This window comes from Sylvia atricapilla, chromosome 4 (assembly GCF_009819655.1).
Source record: "Sylvia atricapilla isolate bSylAtr1 chromosome 4, bSylAtr1.pri, whole genome shotgun sequence".
Taxonomy (NCBI): domain Eukaryota; kingdom Metazoa; phylum Chordata; class Aves; order Passeriformes; family Sylviidae; genus Sylvia; species Sylvia atricapilla.
Window position 1 is genome coordinate 9,857,206 of NC_089143.1, and position 19,675 is coordinate 9,876,880.

At 39.8% G+C, this 19,675-nt stretch overlaps 1 protein-coding gene across 2 annotated transcripts in view; it reads left to right on the plus strand.

The window, feature by feature from the left end:
* Window positions 1-3,406: 3,406 nt before the first annotated feature.
* Window positions 3,407-19,675, plus strand: part of PDS5A (PDS5 cohesin associated factor A) — a 78,589-nt gene continuing 62,320 nt past the window's right edge. The window contains exons 1-2 of one of the 2 annotated variants that reach the window (XM_066317090.1): window positions 3,407-3,618; window positions 4,413-4,583. In XM_066317090.1, coding sequence (XP_066173187.1) covers window positions 3,592-3,618; window positions 4,413-4,583 — 198 coding nt within the window. In that variant the 5' untranslated portion in view covers window positions 3,407-3,591. The remainder of the gene's footprint in view (window positions 3,619-4,412; window positions 4,584-19,675) is intronic. The other variant, XM_066317091.1, reaches the window with a different exon arrangement.

A 19,675-nucleotide genomic window follows, 5' to 3' on the forward strand; every position in this document is an offset into this window, starting at 1 on the left:
ACACTTGCTATAATAGTCTAAAATATAACCAAAACAAACAAGAGCAGATTGGAGTAAATACATTCCAATAAAAATAACGTAAGTAAAGGTAATAAAATTCTAACAGAAACAGTAAAATCTGGGTAAAGACTAAAGGACTCAGTCATATTAGACAGAGCCATGCAGTAAAACCCAAGGGATCACGTGAACCTGGCTACAGCTGTACAAGCACAGTCCAAGTCAGATCTCAGCTGCTTGCTGAAATTAGAAGGGTGAAGGTCAAACAAGCAAAAGCAACAAACCAGACACTAGCAGCTGTAATCGTATCTGATGAGAGCAGATTTTAGGACTATTCAGATTAAAGAGTACCACAGGTCAGATTATCTGAAGCTTTTATGTTTTTACATTCTGAAAATGCCATGCATATATTCAAGCTAATTGGCAGTTAAGTGTTCATTCATATGTCCCTTAATTGGGTGTGATATCAGAACCACATGCTCTGTTTTAGCCCTTTAGAATTTCAAATGGTGCAGAAGTATGAATCCCACTGCTTCTCTTCTGAGAAAAGGTAGGACCATTGCCTAATCAGCCCATGATTACAGAATTTGCACCTATTCCTCTCAGCCACTTTGCTCATGATTTGTCCAAGACTCATTCAAAACACCCCCTATCTGGCTAACACACTGCTGAGTAATCACTCATTATCCATTAAAGCAGGAATCTTGTCTGAACTCCTTGATGGTCAACCTTCCACTGATGCCTTTCATGACATTCCATGTTATTCTAACTTGACTATTTATCTGAAATCTGCAAGAGAGAGAGGTCTTGGTCCAGAACCAAGACTACTTCAGTATGGAGATTCACAAAGACCTTGTGTAAGATCAAACAGAATTTTAATTGAATGACCAAACCTTTCCTGGCACTCTCAAGTCAAATGTTTGAATTGCTTTGTCTAACTACTTGCTACTTTCAATGTACATATTCCTTACAATGCAAGACTTTATTTTATTCTTTCATGAAAAATAAAAGTGATTAGAAGTGCACATTAGAGGCTTTGCACTTTGTCCTTAACTTAGACTAAAAGCAAGTTGTGGGAGCACAGCTCTAGACCACTCTGTTCTTAGTCCTACTTCACAACCCAATGCATAAAGTATTCTAAATAAAGATTATGTCCATTTTGGAAAAAAAAAATCTCATAACTACAAGATTACAACAAGAAGTTATGACATTGTAGATCACACTAATGATATAAAACAGTGCTTTTCAATAACAACTAAAGAATATTTGAAAACAAATATTAAAATCCAGGAAGTTGAGAGACTTAGGTGAAATTTCTGGAATGCAAAATCCACAGTATTTCAATTCTGCCCAAAGAGAAGACTGCCTAACATCTTTCCAGCTTTATGTTTGGTTCATGAAAAAATCCTTAGCAATGGACTATTTAAATTTATTTCTCGCATTATTTTTACTGACTTAGATTCTGTATTTTTCTATTTAAACTGAAACTAGCTCACACAGAATTTTGATATATACTTTTATTTAGTTACAGAATAATATTCTAGGATTTGTTTCTAATTTATCACGGTAATAGAAGTGTATTAAAAATAAGGAACCTACACCAAATGGTCTGTATTAGTAATTTAATTTGAGAAGGAAGTACCTTATGTAATAAATGTAAGGATAGAAGACCTAAATATGTTAAATGTATATAAGTTCTGACAGTATATCTTATTTGATTGACAACAAATTAAAGCTGATAGCTAGTCTGAGTACTTCAACGCCACAGCAAATCTAAATGGCCCCTTTAGTTTGGATTCAGAAAAAAGATTCTATGCTTTGAATTTGCTTTATTTATTTACTAAAAACAGTACAAACTTAGGGTCACCTTCTATTGCTAATGCCCAAATCCATCAGTTCTTAAGCTTGCAGAGAATAATTTCATCTAAGCCTGGATTCACAGCCAGATCTAAATGACCAGTCTGATGACACCTTTCTGAATTTCAAAATAGTGTCTGAGATCCTCCAAGTGTTCCTTGCAACTCTCAGTCACTTTCACGATAATCCTTCTAAGCTGGTTTCATAGAGGCTGTGGACATTCAAGGCTTTAACTCCCCTAGGACAACACTGCAGGGAGACAAAGAACACAAGTGTAGGAGAGCAATTTCCTACCCACATGCTATTACACCAGAAGTTCCAGAGAGCTTCTGTCTTTGTGCATTTTCCACCCACACCTTGTAAAGCTGGAATTTGGCATACTTCACCATAATCTTACTTACTTACCCCTTCCCCATCCCCTCACCCTCCTGCATCTTTCCTTCACCACCCTGCTGTGCCCAGCCAGGCTCTTGTCTTACCTGTGCAACCCTCATGGAGAGAAATGTCCCTCCATGGAGACTGGTCCGGACCTCATACCTTCAATTTGCTCTAAAAACAATTCATTAGAGATCGGCAAAATTAAGAAAAAACAACACTTTTAGCTGTCTGAATAACAAAAATTAACAGCTGAAAACCTGGAATTAGTCTTGATCGGTTAAAAGTCATTTTTCAGCTGTCACACACCTTCTCTGAGCAACACGGGCATCTAGAAAACATTTCGTAGCCACTTACACTTCAAACAGACAGGGTACATACTGCAGATTCAAAACAGACAGATATATCCCACTTTGCTATTGACTTTCCAGACATATCCCATCCCTTGGAAATATGAATATTAAATTACAAAGACATTTCGCACGGAAGGATTTCCTGAGTTGGCTGACAAGGGCTCCTTTGGTCTGCATATTCAAGCTTCTCCTTGAGATTTATAACCATAGTGTGGACACTGCTCTCTCCCCTCATCTTCCCGAAGAAGGACTGTGCACTCTGGCCAGCCCCCGCCCTCTCCGTGCCACCCCACCCCGCATTTCAGCAGTTTTCTCTATCACGGTGACCAGGCCCCAGATGCCTGAGGGACCGGCCGGACGAGCCCGCGCAGCCCTGAGCGGCCCGGGCTCCGTCAGGAAGCACCAATGTAACTTTCGCCTTCCCGCCCTGCAGCCGGGACCCCGCAGGCTGGCTGACACCGCCGGCAGCCGGGCATCGCCGCTCCCGCCGGCCATGCCTCCGCCAGCCCAGAGGAGCCTGCCCGGCCCGGCCGCTGCGGGGGCTTAGGCGCCAAAGCGAGGCAGCGCTGCGCTGCCCGCACCCAGCAGCGCCCGCCCCGAGCGGCGTTCCGCGCCGGGCCACACTCACTGGGCGGCCTCGCCCTCCGCCCCGGGGCGGGGGCTGGGGGCTCCTGGCGGGCGTCGCCGCCTGCCGCGGGCAGGGGAAGGGGAAGGGGAAGGGGAAGGGGAAGGGGCGGGGGCGGCGCGGAGGCTCCTCCCGGGCTGCGCTTCCCTGGGCGGGCGGAGAGCGGCGCTGGGTTCCCGCGGCGCACGCTCCGCCCGAGCCTCCCCCTCTCCCGGCCGCTGCCGCCGCCGCTGCTGCCGCCACCGAGCCGCTCCCCCTCCCCCAGCCAGCGCTCCCGAGCAGGAGCTGCCGCGCCGCGGAGCAGGAGGCGGCGGGAGCGCCCAGGGCAGCGGCCGGCGGGGTAGCGGCGGAGCGGCGAGCACCACCCGGCACGGAGGCTGCTCAATGCTGCACCTTCCGGAGCTGCATGAGGTAAAGGCGGCTCCGGGTCCCGCTTCCCGCCGCGCTCGCTCCGCGCTCCCCGCGGCCGCGGGGGTGTGTGCGCCGAGCCGGGGCTGCGGGCGGCTCTTCCTGGGCCCGGCCGAATGCGGGGCGCCGGGGCGGGGGGGGGCGGGGGGTGCGAGGCGAGGGCTGAGGGGACATGAAGTTGCGGGAACAAATGGAAAGTGGCGAGTGTCCGGGCCCCGGCCCCGGGGGGGTTCCTGGGGGCGCGGGAGGGCGCGCGGAGGGCTCTGAGGGGATGGGGGGGTCGCGGGGGGGTTTTGTTTGCGCTCGCCGCCGCCTCCCTCCCTTCCTCCCTCCCTCCCCCTCTCCTGTTGGCTTCTCTGCCTCCCGATAGTTTTGAGGCCTAACTGTTTAGGCCTCGTCTCCCGGCTCCGGGGCCGGTGTGCCGGCTCTGAACCAGCTCCTGCGGCCGGGAACGGCGTCCCCGGCCCATCCCCCGGGCCGTAAGGGGCCCTCGGCAGCGGGGTATCCCTCGATTGGGCCCCAAATTTCATTGTAAAACCGTCGGCTGCGAACTAAGAGTGTTGGGCTGGAGCAGCCCCGCAATGAAAGGAGGCGGCGGAGGGGAGCCGAGGGGCCCGGGTCGCGGGGAGCGGCGGCGGGCCGGGCCTCGCTGCCGCCGGGATGCGGCGGGGGCAGCGCCGGGGGGCGCGGCCGGCGGGCCGATAGCCGGGGCCTTCGGCGAATTGAGGGAGAGGAATGGAAAAAGAGGGTTAGAAAGTCGTTTCCATTCTGCTGAACTTTTGTTTTCTGACCGATAGAGGCCGGTAGAGGACTGTGGAGAAGGAAAGTTTATAACCAGCAGCGCCAGGATGGATTTCCCTGCTGCCCAACCAAAACCTGCTGCCGACGGTAAAATCATCTACTATCCTCCTGGAGTGAAGGAGATCACGGACAAAATTACCAACGATGAGGTGGTTAAACGGTTAAAGGTGAGTAATTCTGACCACTGCCCCCTTCCCTGCCACTTTTACTTGTTAAGGTAAACATTTTATCACTGGAATGGAGAACTGCCAGTTTCGTTGTCCTTCCTGCCTGGAGACAGGCGGGAATCTTTAAGGGAATATGACTTCATTGCTTTTCCTTAAAAGTGGAGGATCCATTTTTCCTGCTTTTGTAAGTCATTACTGTTCTCTTGTTAGCTTGCTCAATGCCAGAGTTGATACCTTAACTGCTAATCTGTGCATGAAACATATCCACAGTTTAGAGGAGAGGTCTGAAGCAGAATCATAAGTAATAATTACAGGATACGTTAGCAAAATTTTTTTGCAAGCTAGATGGTTTTTTGGGTTGTATCATTTGAAGAAAATGTAGTTGAGCGGCGGAAACAAGTAGATCTACATTAAGGGTATTCTTGATATAAAAGATCACACTGCAGAAAACAAAGCTTAATTTCTGGAGTTTATGGATGGAATTTTCAAATAATTTCACATGTAGAACCTGTTTCAGATTTTTAAACTTAGTGTAATACGTACTGTTTTTTCTTATTTAGTATAACTGCCAAAATGACTAAATTTTCATAAGCAAAAGAGCTTGTTAAAAAGTGTCTTCCCTGCTTGTTTGACAGCATACTGGGGGAGTGTGAGTCTTAACTCTTTTTTATTTTATTAATCCCTTCTTCCACTAGAAAAACTACTACAGAAGGAAATGCTACTGTGATACTGTAGTATTATTTCTTAAGTCCTGCTGAAAATTGAGAATTAAGTTGAGCATTGATCAAATATTGACACAGCTCGTTTGTTAACACCATGGTCTTTGGACCAAAGGTTTTTGTAACCTAGGATTTGGTCCTATGCCCAGGGTGGAGTAATAATTTTTAGACATTGAAAATATTCTGTCATCTGATGATCTGTTTCCCATGACAGCAGTGCCTGCACAAAGACTGAAAAATAGAAATCATGGTCTTGGCTGGTCAGTACATTGAAAAGTTTTCTTAGCTATAAATGTGAAGAGAACATAGGCTTTGTGCTTTGCTTTTTAAGCAGCAAGGCACGTGTCAGTGTTTTTTTTTTTTGAAAGTGAGCTTCATTGTCCATCTACAGTTTTGAAAATTATTGGATGGACAAGTCCAGCCTAGTGTTTTCAAAACTGCAGTGGAATACTGCCAGTTACAAGAGAGGATACTAGAGTTGTGACTGTTTAGACAGACACCTTGGATCAAATCTGTGGAGTGTAGAGGAATGCAGTTTTGAGGTGATCCTTGAAACAGGTATTTTATTTTGTCCCTATTGCAATGGTGAACTGTCATTCCTATATAATAGGAATAATAGAACTTCAGAATTGTCTGTACATGTTTTACTGAATTCACGTGTGTGTATTAGACATAATTTTCAGGCTAAGAACAGACTTTTTTTCTGTCATTTTTAATGAATTATTGTTAAGGAGTTCACACAGCCAAAAAATTTGATACTAACTTTAAATGGAAACAAATACTTTGCTCCTGCACCTACCATCACTGAAAAAACAGAGAAAGATTTTTTTCTTACTGTAGTGATACTGTTTAATCTGAGTTAGAGGAATTTTTTTTGTTAGGTATTGGTTTTACTGAAGCATCAAGAAAATGGGAAGTACTGTCCAGTTTAGAACTAAACCAACAAGTATATTTTTCTCTATGCTTTTGTTTAACATGTATGTTCTTGATGAAGTCTGAGCTTCTTTATATCAACTTAATTTACAAAAGAAAATTTTAATTTGGTATGTGGAATATTATGATGATGCTGTGCGTGGGAAATGCTTGAAAAGGTTTTGTTGAATTTCTTTAAGTTTTCTTCGTAAGATAACTTTCCAGAACTTTAAAGATGACTTAATGATAAAAGCCAGCTTTAACAGAAAGTACCAACTCAGGCATGAATCAGTTCTTGAAACTGTAGATTTTTTTGTCTTCTTGGCCATGTGTCAGCCGAAGATGCTCTTACAGGAGGTGTTTCTTACAGAAAATGTGCAACTTAGAGTTTTGGCCACCAGGATGTGGCTCTGTTGCTGCAAATTTTTGTTCTTTTAGCTTGTTGAAGTAACGGTCAACTTGATTGGTTACAAACTTGTGTCCTTATTAGCGAGTTTTCTGGTATCACATCTGTATTTTTGTGTTCAGGCCTCTTCTCCTAGTGAAAGCTTTTCTTATTATTGGAACTTGAGACGTTCTGGGCACCTGTCCCAGAGTGCCTGAGCAGCAGCTTTTGTGCCAAGGACTTTTAAAAAGAATGTTTTTATATCCTTCCCCTCCTTCTGCTTGGGGTTGTGGGTAATAAAATGTAGGCCAGATACTTTCAAAGTGTTTTGATATATCTGCATGATAACATTATCATTGCCCTGAAAATGAAAATATTGAGATTTTTAAAATTAACATTAATCTTTTGTGGGATGTAGGAAGGAAATGGAGGATTTGCATATGACAAATGAAACACAAGTTCAGGTGCTTAATGGAGTCAAAGGTGTGTTAGATTACACTGATGGTTTGGTGCCTTCTTAGAGTGGGACAGTATGTGATGCATAGTTTCAGCTGTTGAGGAAGTGATTTTTAACTGGTGTGCTGTGGCTGGGGTCAAGTGTCCCTTCAGTAGATCCAGTTAGCCAAACTAGGCAGCTAGCATGTAGCAGAGTGTTGAGGTTTACTGTACTTTTGACTACAAAATAATTCTTTTATTTAGGTCTCCCTCTTTACAGGGCAGATGTTCAAGTTTTGTAGGGATTGGTTTTAGAGCCTCAAGTCAGATGTTTGACAATTTGGGTAAGGCTTGTGAAGAGGAGTGGTAACTTTGACACAACCAAATGATAAAAGTGGGGAAAGAAAATCGTGAGGCACCCAAGAAGCCCTCCTTCAGTTCCAAGATCAAACCAGAACCTAAATAAAATTTGAGAGCAGTTGTGTTAGCAGTATTATATTTCTTTCCATAAGATAGTCGAAGGTTGAAAGAAGTTTGGAAAGAAACTTGGCATCTGCTTTGCCACAAAGCTTCTTTATGACTATTGAACCTTTTTTCAAAATTGACTGTCTTTTACTGCTGTGTTCAACTCCAGACTTATATATTGCTGTCAGTAAACTGTGAAGTCTCAGATATAGCTTTGATCACAAGAGAATATTTAAATGTCATTTATATAAAACATTTTAGTCATTATGAGTAAGATTAATAAAAGTGTAGTTAATCGTCAGATACATTACAAATAGCTCCCTCAATCCAAAATGCATAGAGGCTGATTTTCTCAGTGACTGACAGAAACAGCCCTTGTAGGCCAAGCCAGAGCTGCCACCAAAATATGTGGGGCTCTCACGTGCTTGTCCCAACCTCTGTTCTGTACCCTCTTTACAAGCATTTTGTTTTACTGCACACCAAAGTGGAAGGGTTGAGTGGGTTAAAGCTTAGCAGGGAAAAAATCCCAAACCAAACAACAACAGAACACCCACCCCTGTCCAGCTATGTTAATTTTAACCTGAACAATTTTCTTGTGTAATTTTTCTGGAGAACTCACAAATACTTGGGCTGGCACAGAGGAAAACTCAACTTCTTTTTTTGGCAGTCCTACCTTAGAATGTTGAAGGAACTTCAGAGTTGATTTGAATGTGAAAGTTAGCAAATGTTTTCTTTTGAGATAGAGATGGGGACATTGGAATTGTTTCTGCAGAACCATCATGCCTGCTAGAGTTTTTAATGTAAAAGAAAGAATGCATGATGGTGAGTTCAGATAAAGTTTTGTACTAAAAACTGAATAGTTTGGTAAAGTGTAAGACAAGTCTGTAGAAAAAAAAGAAAATACTTAGAGTGTAAGATTTTCTTTTTCCTAGAGATACCAGTGTAAACGACACTAATTCATGAAGTCTGTTAAAAGCACATTTAATCAGACACTAAATATGCAAAAGTAAAAATGTTTCTGAAACTTTTCAAAGAAAAAGAAGTGATTAAATTTATTTCAGCAGGGAAATTTTAAACACAGGTTTAAGGTAGCATTTAATATGTTTCTGTGAAATTATGTTTTATAGGTTAGAATTTAGTGAGGGAGATATAATTCTTTATCACAGCTGGGTTAGGGTTCTGGGTTTTCTTTTGTGGGGAGTTGGATTTTTTGGGGGAGTGATTGTCCTTTTGTTATTCAATCAGTCCAATAGTCTTGTTCTTTTTCCCATGGCGACTGTGAGGCAAGGCATTTGCTGTGCAAGTTGCATTTGATTTCAATGCCCCCACCCCCTTTCATCCTCTCTCCAGTTCTCCTCCTGCCATGCACACCCAAAGGCCTCGCTTGTGATCATCTGGAGAAGTTACACTCGGGGTGTGCCTTGAAGTCTTCCCTCTCTTGTCCCTGGGTTTTCTTAGTTATTATATGTGTTTGTGTGAGAACGAAACAAACACACCCCCTCACCTTCGTTCTGTTGTTTTTCTGCATATTCCCCTGGTTATTAGGTATTGGCCCCTTTGTAGTTTGGCCTATTGTGTTTCCATACCACTAGAAATAGCTAATCCTAACAATTTGTCCTATCATGCACAGGCATTTAGGTTTTTAGGCATCTGTTACATCATGTTAAAATCGAGAAAGGTTGCTTGTTGCTACTTAAATTTTGGAGTAGGCTGTAGTTTGGTGAGAGGGGAAAAAAGTTATTCTTGACTAACCTTGATATTTCTGCATAAGTTAATGGCTGCTGTCTGAGGTGGTGTGGTTAGATGGACCTTTGATCTGACCTGGCTTTTGCCTATGTAGTTACTTTAAACAATACTGAAAAATAGCAATTAAAGTATCATCTGGTAGAAGAAAATCTGTTGTGTCACCCACAAGAATTTGGTATGTTTGAGAGGAAAAGGAGTATGCATGTTTAGAGGGTTGGATAGTATATTAACTAATAAATGCTCTTTGCTGTCATGGTTTTAGATGACCTGGGTGACTTGCATGTATTTACAGGATTATATTTAAGATTTATAAGTAATTTTGTGGAGTTCATACAGCCAGGTTACAGAAGTGATCCACAGTTATTCTAATAATTTTAAACTTTCATTAATTGTATTTAACTGCAGACTGCAGTTGCAATGTTCCTGAGCTATTGCTGGCCACATAAGCCTAAAGCCAAATTTTTAATTTGATTTTGCCCATAGTTTAATCTTTTTAATTAGTTTGAGTCTTGTAACAATTGAGTTTTTCATTAACTAGGACAGGCCACTAGTCAGAGAAGAATAAATTGTGTTCTGGGTTTTTTTTTTTTTTCTCCAATGGAATATTAACCAATTGCTTTGTAAATGTCCCAATTTTGTCAGTCCTTAGAGGAACAGACCATGTAGGCTTACCAAGTTCACCCAGATGTTACTGAATTTCAAACTGATTGATGATGACACCCTTCCTTTGTTTTTGTATCTGGTAATTTTCTTTTGTTGCAAGTGCCTCAGTAATTAATGGCAATTTCACATGTACGATATTATTCCAGTGGTTTCCCAGCAACACTAAGATAAATGTATTGTGAAAGAAAAAAAAAAAGCCCCCGTTTGAAGGTGGGGGGGGATCCCAAAAGGTTGGTGAATTAGAAATTATAACTTCTGATGTTTGACCACTGAGATTGTCAGATTAGTTCAGGAGTCTTTATGCCTTTATTTATTCTATTATAAACTTCTAAGAATTTTTAGTGTTATTCTTATGGTAATGCTTTTTTATGAGGTGACTCCATGATGTTAATTGCACTTAAAAGATGGGGAACTGAAGAGTTACTGAAAAGGAAAAAAGCAAACCCCAATACCAGAGAGACAAGCTGGTTTCATATACCTGGTTTGTATTTCTAAAATGTGCCTTCTGAAGGTGAAGTGCATTCTGTTGCACTTTATATGTTCAGACTGAAAGTTTCTTTGATTTCTGTTACCTTTCTGAGTGCCCAGGGCTTCTGTAAATCAGGCCTCATAATCTCTCCTAAAAAAAACCCAGAAAATGACTAATGTTTTCTGTGAAAACTGTGTTACAGGCTGATTTACAGGCATCATATAGAAACTTTGTAATAGGTGGGAGGCTAGCTTGCAGGTCTTCAGACTTTGTTTCAAAATACAGCATAGAATATTCCTTTTCTTCAAGTGTTTTCCTTCAGTTACAGTATTCCATCTTCAATAAATAAGGTGGTCTTTGAGCAATATTCTTCTCTACTAAACAACCCTGATTAACTCTGGAACAAGTTTTTTAATGTGAGTGGAACCAAGTAATGGCTTCAAGATTTTGCTCGTGGTGTTTCCTTCTGTGTGTTTGTGTAATCACTTACCAAGTACTGTATTCACATTAGTATTAGAAAGACTGATTAAAAGTTTGAAAAGTACAGGATTATTTACCTTGGAAAAAAGATGAATAAGAGTTGTTGTGATAGTAATGAATTACAGATTTCTGGGTTTGTCCCCCTCTTCTAAAACTGAAACAGACCGTTGAAGGCTAAATATTACTTAGGGGTGTACTGGAAGCCTGTGGCAGACCAGAGCTGTACTGATGTTGTCTTCAGTATAAGTGACATGATCTAATCATATAAATCACTTTAGGTGGATATGCAAGTCAGGATATATATTTTTATGGTACAATTGGGAGACTTTTTGTGAATTTAAATATTTTAAATAAAGTTTGGATACAAGATCTGTGACATACTGCATTCTTATAAGGAGTTTGTATGCCTAAGTTTGCAAAACAGCAGGAGCTTTAGGTGTGGTGAAAGACTCATAAAGGAAGTGTTATTCTCTTACCAGTGTTATGAAGTGAAAGAAAAATTGTACCTGAGCTTGTAGACAGTAATAAAGAGATGATTGATAGAAAGGGAAATCAGACCTATATATATGGTTACTTTTCTACCTTGTCTACTTGAATCAATTAATACTATTTTGTCTGCTTAGTGTCAATGTGCATCTTCTGCTATATGAAAGAAAAACAACAGACAAAATAATTGGCAGATCTTTGGTTCGTAGTATATTTTACAGCCATTTGGCCAGTTTGGTAGGTGAAGAAACCAAACTTTTGTGTAGTCCCCAGTCTATGTTAAACATTGTTCATCTCTGAGAGTTTTCTTTCCCAGACTGCAATATCTTGTTAATCACCATTGTTACCTAGAAATCAATCGAAACCACATGGTTATTATTGGTGTTAGTCAAAGCAATGTGTGTTTTGCTGGCTTTGCAGCTGCAGTAAACCAGTGAACTGTATTCCCACTGCTGTGCTGACATCAGAATTTGGCTGTTGTAAAGATCTCTTAAGCGTGATGAAACACTGCTAAGGAGAAACAAAGATAAAATTGGCACAATGTAGTTACTGCTCAGGAATGAAGATTGAAAACTTTCTGGTACCTGGATAGCATTGGGGATATTCTAAACATACATTTTATTTATGTGAGACCTAAGATACATATCTGATGGAGGTGTCAGAACTTCAGTGTTAGGATCAATTTTGCAGCTGCAGTGGGGGAAAAAGTCTTTTAAATTTACTGTGAAGGCTGATCAGCCTTTTTAATGTCTTGTTCTCAAGTGAGATCCTTTTTCTTTCTGGTTGTTCAGAAATATTACCTAATCTTAATGGTACTCTATTGTCTTCCGTGAGTACAGCCTGTCACGTTTTGCTGGAATACAATTTGGTAGTCATTAGCATTTTAGGCCTCATGTCTTCAGTTTCTAATGCTAGAAATTATGACTTCTTTCTCCATGAGATCTGTAAAAACTTCCCAAACTACTGAAACAGAGAAAAAGTTTTGTACTGGAAAAATACATTCATAAGCATTAAAGAGACATGTCTTTTCTATTTACCAATAATTTTTGAACAGATACTGAAGATGAAAGAGAAGGAAAAGACTTTTTTTTTTTTTTTTTTAAGGATTTTGGAGAAGTTGGATATTTCTGGAATTTTCCCACACACCATTCTTTCATGTCTACAGCACCTGAAAAATGCTTAAAAACAAAAATATCTAGCTTAGTACTTAGTAGTATTAGAATTTGCTTGCAGTCATTAAATAATCCCCTTCCTGTGCAATTGTCTGTCTTTCATATGGCTCTCTGAGGAAATAGCCTGGTTGACCATGAGGTCAAAATAGCTTAACATGCAGTTTTACAATATTTTTTAAATATTATGTAACTTACTGATCTTAAAACTGTTTTATCCTTGCATCTAATGTGCAAGCCCACTGAAAGACCAGTAAACTTGTGCTTACCATGAAAATCTTATTACTGTTGTTTTAAGTACCCAAAAATCAATCTCTCAAAAACTGGAGGAAAACACTTGTCTATCTCAGTTTACTTTGTATATGTGATAGAACTTCGCCTGAAAAAATGTTTTTTACCTTGCTTTTCTAATGAAATTAATTGAATTTCTTTGTTACTGATCTTCCTTGAAGTTACATTACTTCAAAACTTGCTGGCAGTCGGACAGAGGTTTCAGAGATAGAACACTTGTCTAATTGGTGCTGAACAGAGTAGAGGCGTCTGAATTCTGTTTACACAAAGAAACATGGACCAGTGCTGTTAAACATTTGAAAAGGCAGCAGCTCATGTTCTAGCTGGAATAAATTACACTAATTATTTAATGGGTGCTTCAAATGTTTTAGGTGATCTGCTGCCCTGTTCCCCGCTGTCTGGACACAGCACCCAAAGGAAAGTGGGCAGGTAATGCAGGAGGATGAGAGCAAGGCAGGGGATGCAGCAGCTCACTGAGAGGGGAGTGATGGGGAAGAGATCTATTGGGAACCAGACAGTGGCAATTTTGCTGCCTGTGATAAAATCAGTTTCAAATAGGAGCAGTACAGGAGATAAACAAGGAAAATAAAGCACAAAAGCTTTTTAATACTCTCTTAACTCACAAACTGGTAGTGGGTGTTTGTTTATGATATTCAAAACTATTACTAGTTTTTAAACTCAAAAGTGGTTGTTTTTAACAACAGTGATACTTTTATTCCATGATCATCTTGATGAAAATTGCTTCTGCAATATGGTATTGCTGAAAGGGTAAAGCAAGAACAAAAAGAGCCAACCTAAACACCCAATAGAATCCACATCACTCAAAAGTAGTTTAAAATCTCAAAAGATGAACAGTAAATTATTTAACTGTTGTTTTGTATAGTGTTTTTTTATGTAATTAGGGTGTTGTTTTTTTTTTTTTCCCTGGCTACTTAGAATCAAGTGCTGTAGCAGAATATGTGCAATGAAACTATAGTTGAATTTAGGAAGTGCTTAATAGAAAGAAATTTTGCAATGTGAGTGTTACAATATATGCCAATAGTAATGTGGATATGAAAAAAACAAGCTAATTGATATCTGTTACAAGTTTAGTGTAAGGAAGATGTGGTTGCATATTTCACCTTAAAATTTTTATTCTGTCTTTTGGTCCACAGGGTAGTCAAAGTATAGTAGATCCTATTATTTTAGTATAATTTTGTGTTTTAACTGCTTTTCTTCTGGTACCATTTGAAAATACATGCATGTACTTAATTATCCAAATGCAGTAATGGTTCTCTGTAAGAAACTCATTACTGAAATTTAATCAAACTATTCATAATTTAGTAGGGAATTACTTGAAAGTAAATTCTGCAGAATATAAAAATTGTTCTTTTCTTGTGATTTAAGAGTAAAACTCAATATTCAGTCAGAGGACTGTAGTGCTTTTCTGTGGGCCTTATTCCTGTCAGTCATAAAGGAAATAATTTTTCTTTTAAAAACTTTGTTTACATGAAGTAGTGAAGAGGAATAATTCAGAAATTATGCTGCTTTGTTTGCAGAATATATTGTGCAGTACGTAAAGGGAAGTTTAATTCTTAAGCTGTTGCAGTAATAAAAATAAAGCAAGTAAACTCAGTACTTTGTTATCATGGTTAAAAGCAACTCAGTGATCAGTGAGAAATGGAAAAAGTGGCTCTGTATGTGTGGGTTTTAACAGGTGTTTCTTTCTCATCAGTGTAGTGCTGCAGAGTTAACAATCATTCACCTAGAAGGCAAACGAAGAATGCAATGCAGCTTTAAAGCTTTTTTTCCTTGAAAATGAATGTTTATTTAAATGCCTAATTCAATCGTCCTTTATAAATGTAGTTGGCACTTGCCATTATTCCTGAAAAATTCTAATCCATCTCTTCTCAAAAGCTCCTTTTTCTGCTATTACCAGTAGATTATCAGTGGCAAGAAGTACTGGTTTTTCTTGTGTGAAGTCAATAAATGATGGACTAGGAGTTGCCTTTGTGAGCTGTTAGTAACATTTTTTTCTTAGAAAATGTATGTAGAATATGAAAGTAGGCATAACTGTAGCTGAAGGGAAATTGGGAAATCTGGAAATAAGATTTCAGCTTTGTTCCACTTGAAACTGGTAGTCTAGACTGCTGTAAAATCATGAGAGTTTTGCTTTAGGAAATGGAGGGTTCACCAAGTACAAAAACTGTATCTTTGTAGAATATATACACATTAATAAAGCTGGAAGTAGGTCAGGAGAAAACTTAATAAGCCATTAAAAAATCACTTTGAAATGGGAGTAAAAACCAAGTTTAGTGTCTGTGTTTCTAAATCTCAACTGGGAAAGCTGAGGTGATGTGTAATGTTTTCCTGAGTTGTGGTCTTTCAGTCCTAGGCTGCTTCCCTTTAAAGGTTAAATGATCTTCAGTCAGATAACAGATTAAAAAGCTGCCATTTAATTCTGTTCCACTTTGACATTTTTAGATATCGTTCTTAGTTTAGGTTCTTGTGCAAATTGGAGCATTCTGGTCTGAGTTGGGTACGCTACACAGGTTAAAGAATACTCATCCTAGAATTAGAGCCCTGTGTGTCGCTTCATGTTTGATGCTAAAACTGGTTTTTGGTACCTGTGTATGTCTGTAAGGATGGAGTTCACCATTAGATTTTTATCTAGCAGTGGAGCTGGTTTGAGAAATGCCTTGAGGGGATCTCTCTCACAGGCTCTGCCTCCTGAGAGTTCAGACTGTGGAGCTGTGCCCTAATTCACACTGTCTTGAGACTTCTCAGAGTTACTCCAGCTTCAGTCTGTATGAGAGCTGTCGTGTGTTTGTTTCTGTACATGTTCTGAATTGATACCTCTCAAGACTTGTTAAAAGCCTGGCATCATGGAATGTCCCCAGAAAATTAATTTAAAAACCAACCTCAACATTTTAGAAATAAGATTTGTTTTCCCGTGATTTTTCATCATCTTTATCAATTTTCTGCTCAAAAACAAAGCTGTTGGACAAAAACAATTTCATAAGGAGTGTAACAACAGGGAGGAGTAAGTAATGACAGGTTGGTTTTGTAGAATATTGCAAGTCAGTTTAGTAATCTAAGCTGGCCTGCATAGTGGGTATTCTAACATAGTCTAAATCCACTTAGTTTATCTTAAAAATAAATAAATAATAATTTAAAAGACTAGCTCTCTTTATAGTCTCCCAGAATTGTATTCTGGAAGCTTGTCATCCTGGCGCTGTTCTGACTACTTTTGAGTACTTTTCATGTGGTACTGCTACTGAAGAAACAGTTGCTGATTTTCACTGCTGCTGCCACTACTGTTCAGGAAGAAAAATGGCTTAAAGTAGTTTTCCTTATTTGAGTTACCAGCGCTCCTAAAGTCATAGAAACACATTAAGATTGTGAAGAGGGAGAGGAGAAAATGTAAAAAGTAGAGGCACATAGTGACTGTAGAGAAAGGGGAAAGCTGGTGTAGTTGGAAAGGGTGGAGTTGCTACGCCAGTAGGTGGAGGATTGCCCTCAATCAAACCCTGGTGTAGGGAAGCACAAACACCAGAGCCAGCACTCCGAGCCGGTTAAATGCTCCTGCTGCTTGTGGACCATACTTTTCCCCATGCCTATCCAGGTGTATCTTGCAGGATATTGGATTGTGGAATTGATCCAATCCAAAACCAGTTTTTTCAGGTAGGATTTTCATTTGGATTAGCGTGACTTGTGTGGTCACCTACTATCCCCTCATTTCTTTTGCAGAAGCTTTGTGAAAATATTAGGGTGAACTGTTACTTGCAGTGACAGGTGAATTTGGACCACTGTGGTCATTGAGTTTGACCTTACTAAGTAAATTTCTAAGTCATTAAACTGCACCCTGAGATTGGGCTGAAATAATCTCACCCTCCCCTGTCATTTTTACAGCCATGTAATGAGCTAGTTCAAGGAGCAAATATATCTGAAAAGTAACCTGGGCAGAAAAAGGGATATTTCAGTAGTATTGCTTATCAGCCACTCATGTGCTAGCATAATGGAGGGACAGATCTGGCAGATTTTGGTTGACTCACAGCCATGAAACTACACCCTAAGAAATTCTACAAAAACCCCTCCACCCCCTCCATTTGTGAGGCAGTATCTCTAAAGAAAATGAAGTGTGCCCCTTGTTTCAGCAAGCTGCAAATGTCAGTGCAGTGAATGAGGTACTGCCTTTACATGTCTGAAAAAAGAAGCTAAGAAACAGAGGAAAATGTTCTCTGGTTACAATCAATCGAGATCAGTGCTGTGTTTATACACACACGTGTGGATTTTGCTGGTGGCAGTAATTTTGAACAAGTGTGAGTGTTGGGGAATCCACAATGAATTTTCTGATGTTCAGCTGAGTAACTGCAGTAATAGATACCATTCATCCTAATACATAATTGCTTTCAAAATTAACTGATTTTATGTTTGAATTCAGAACTGCTGCAGTAATAAGTAGAGAGAAATAATTAGGTAACTACTCTCCTTTCTCTAGGATTGTTTGGTTTCCTCTTTTTCTCTTACTGCCTGTCCTGTTTGTATGAAAGAAGGAATTTGAGATTCAGTGTTTTTCAGGCCTCCCTAAGCATGATGGCTCACATTTCTGTGCCAGTACTATGGTTATGAGATGCAGTCTGTGATGTTTAGACTGGTCTTCTCCTGTTCTGCAGGCCAAACTACTGAGTCTTGTGCTATGACTTGAACTAGAGTAGGCAGTATAGGCCAGTGCTTGCAAAGAGATTTGTCTTCATGCTGGCTCTGATTCTTACTGTTTTTCCCTTGCTGATGCCTGCTGTAGTTGATTGTTCTTTAAACAAAGACATGTGCTAACTACCAGGATGTGTGTCTGTCTGTAGACAGAGATGAATCTTTTATTTCCAGATAATCACACATAATGCAAAAAAAAAAAAAAAAAGTACTATCCAGCAGATAGGCATCATAAATAGCATTCTCCTCCAAGCATGAACTGATAAAATGCAAGCAGTAGAATCTTTTTTTGTGTGTGTGTCATATCAAAGCCAGTTAATAACACTCCACAGGGCTTACATCTCCAGGTTTACTCTTGCACATGAAGTGCTACCAGAATTACTTAGAGAAAGAGAGAACTCCTCTTCCTTAACTCACTGAAGTAATATTTTTTACACTTTGGGACCTGAGAGTTGTGCAGAACATATTAAGGGCTCCTTGATAGGAGTCCCAAAAATCCAGCTGCTGTTGAAATATGTTTGAACATAATTTTGTTTGTTCTTAGAGACAGTGTTTACAAGGAGTTTGCAATTTTTAGCGGTTATATGCATTGAAATTCTGTAGTTGCCAAACTTCAGCTAACATTGGAGCTAAATTTTGCCTGCTTTTCTAGTAGCAATTTGTTTGTATATGGAAACTTCTATGAAAATAGCAGAGTGGGAATGCTGCCAGAAACTTTTCGATGAAGTTATGTAGATAATTTTGATTATACAAATCCTTACTTTTAAATAATTTGATTTCATCTCATATAATTTGGTTTGTGGCTTCTTGGGTTTAGTTGTTTCATTTTATATTATTATTGAAGTAAGCCCTTGCTGGCACTCTTCAATTCAGAAAACTTCAAAACACTGCTTAAGAAATGAATGTGTAGATATGCTTTACATATATTCACATCTGAGTAGTACATGGGGATTCCTGGAGTTCAGTGTTTTTGTTTGTATATAAATTCTGGAGATGTTAAGTGACTCTTGATTCAAAAATCTGTAATTACCTGACAAGTCTTTGATAGTGTAGGAAGAAAACCTGTGAGTAACTGATGCCGTTCATGACCAATGGAACAAATGTTCAGAGGTTTGACCAGCACAAAGAAATTTAGGTACATTTATGGGAATGGCGGCTACTACGTATTTTACTCTAAACTTACTTCGTGCTGTCTTAATTCTGACTAGAATGCTTGCAAAACCATCATACTGAAAATGAGAGGAAGGTGTTCTGGGTTTCTTGAGTTTCTCTAAGACTACTGGTCGGGAGATACTGCTTTCTCACCTGAGGGAAGTGATGAGCACATAGGATACAGAATGCTTAAATTGGAAGAGTTTATTTTGTGATTGAAAACTACTTTCCTACTGCTTGGGTTCTCAGTACCCAACTCACACAGGAATCAGCTGTCTTCTGACCTCTGAAAGCAGCTCCTAGGCAAATTCGAAACAAATACTGTAGACACAGTGTCAACAATATGCAGGTGGCTGCTAACCGATTTGAATGTTACCCCATGATTTTAGCATTTTTAACCCTATATGTGAGCAGTCAGAGTTCTGGCAAATGAAAGATGCCTGTAATGTTAAACAAGGTGATGGTTTCAAGCGGGCAGCAGGAAGCATTTCCCTCCATCCTTCAGTTTTCTTTGCTGGATCGTTTCCCTTTGATACTTCTTTTTGGTTCTTTGTACAGGCAATCCTTACCTTCAGTGGGGAAATTGCCAATAGTGGAATCGGAGAGTAACATCTTTTGGCCTCTCTCCTTGTTTGGGAATTTGAGCCCCATCTGGATTGGGGTTATTTGCTTTACTCTCAGCATCTGGAACAGAATTCTGTAATTAATTGCATCAGTATGTATCAGTATTTTGGGACTATTGAATAAAAATACTGAAGAATTTTCCTCAAGATCAGATGCTTGCTCAGCATCTGCTTGTTTCCACCTCCACTATTCTCCCATAAAATTCATAGTAAAATATTAGGTCTCAGCAATTTTCTTTAAGGTGCTAGGTGGCTTCAGTTTAATATTTGAGATTTAGATGCTAGAGATTGTAGTTTACAGATTTTGTTTCCTGATCATAATCTTAGGCAAGAGCATTTTTAGGATGTCCAGTGAATTCTTGCAGCTTAGAAGACTATTGCATACATCTATAATTTGTGGGCCAA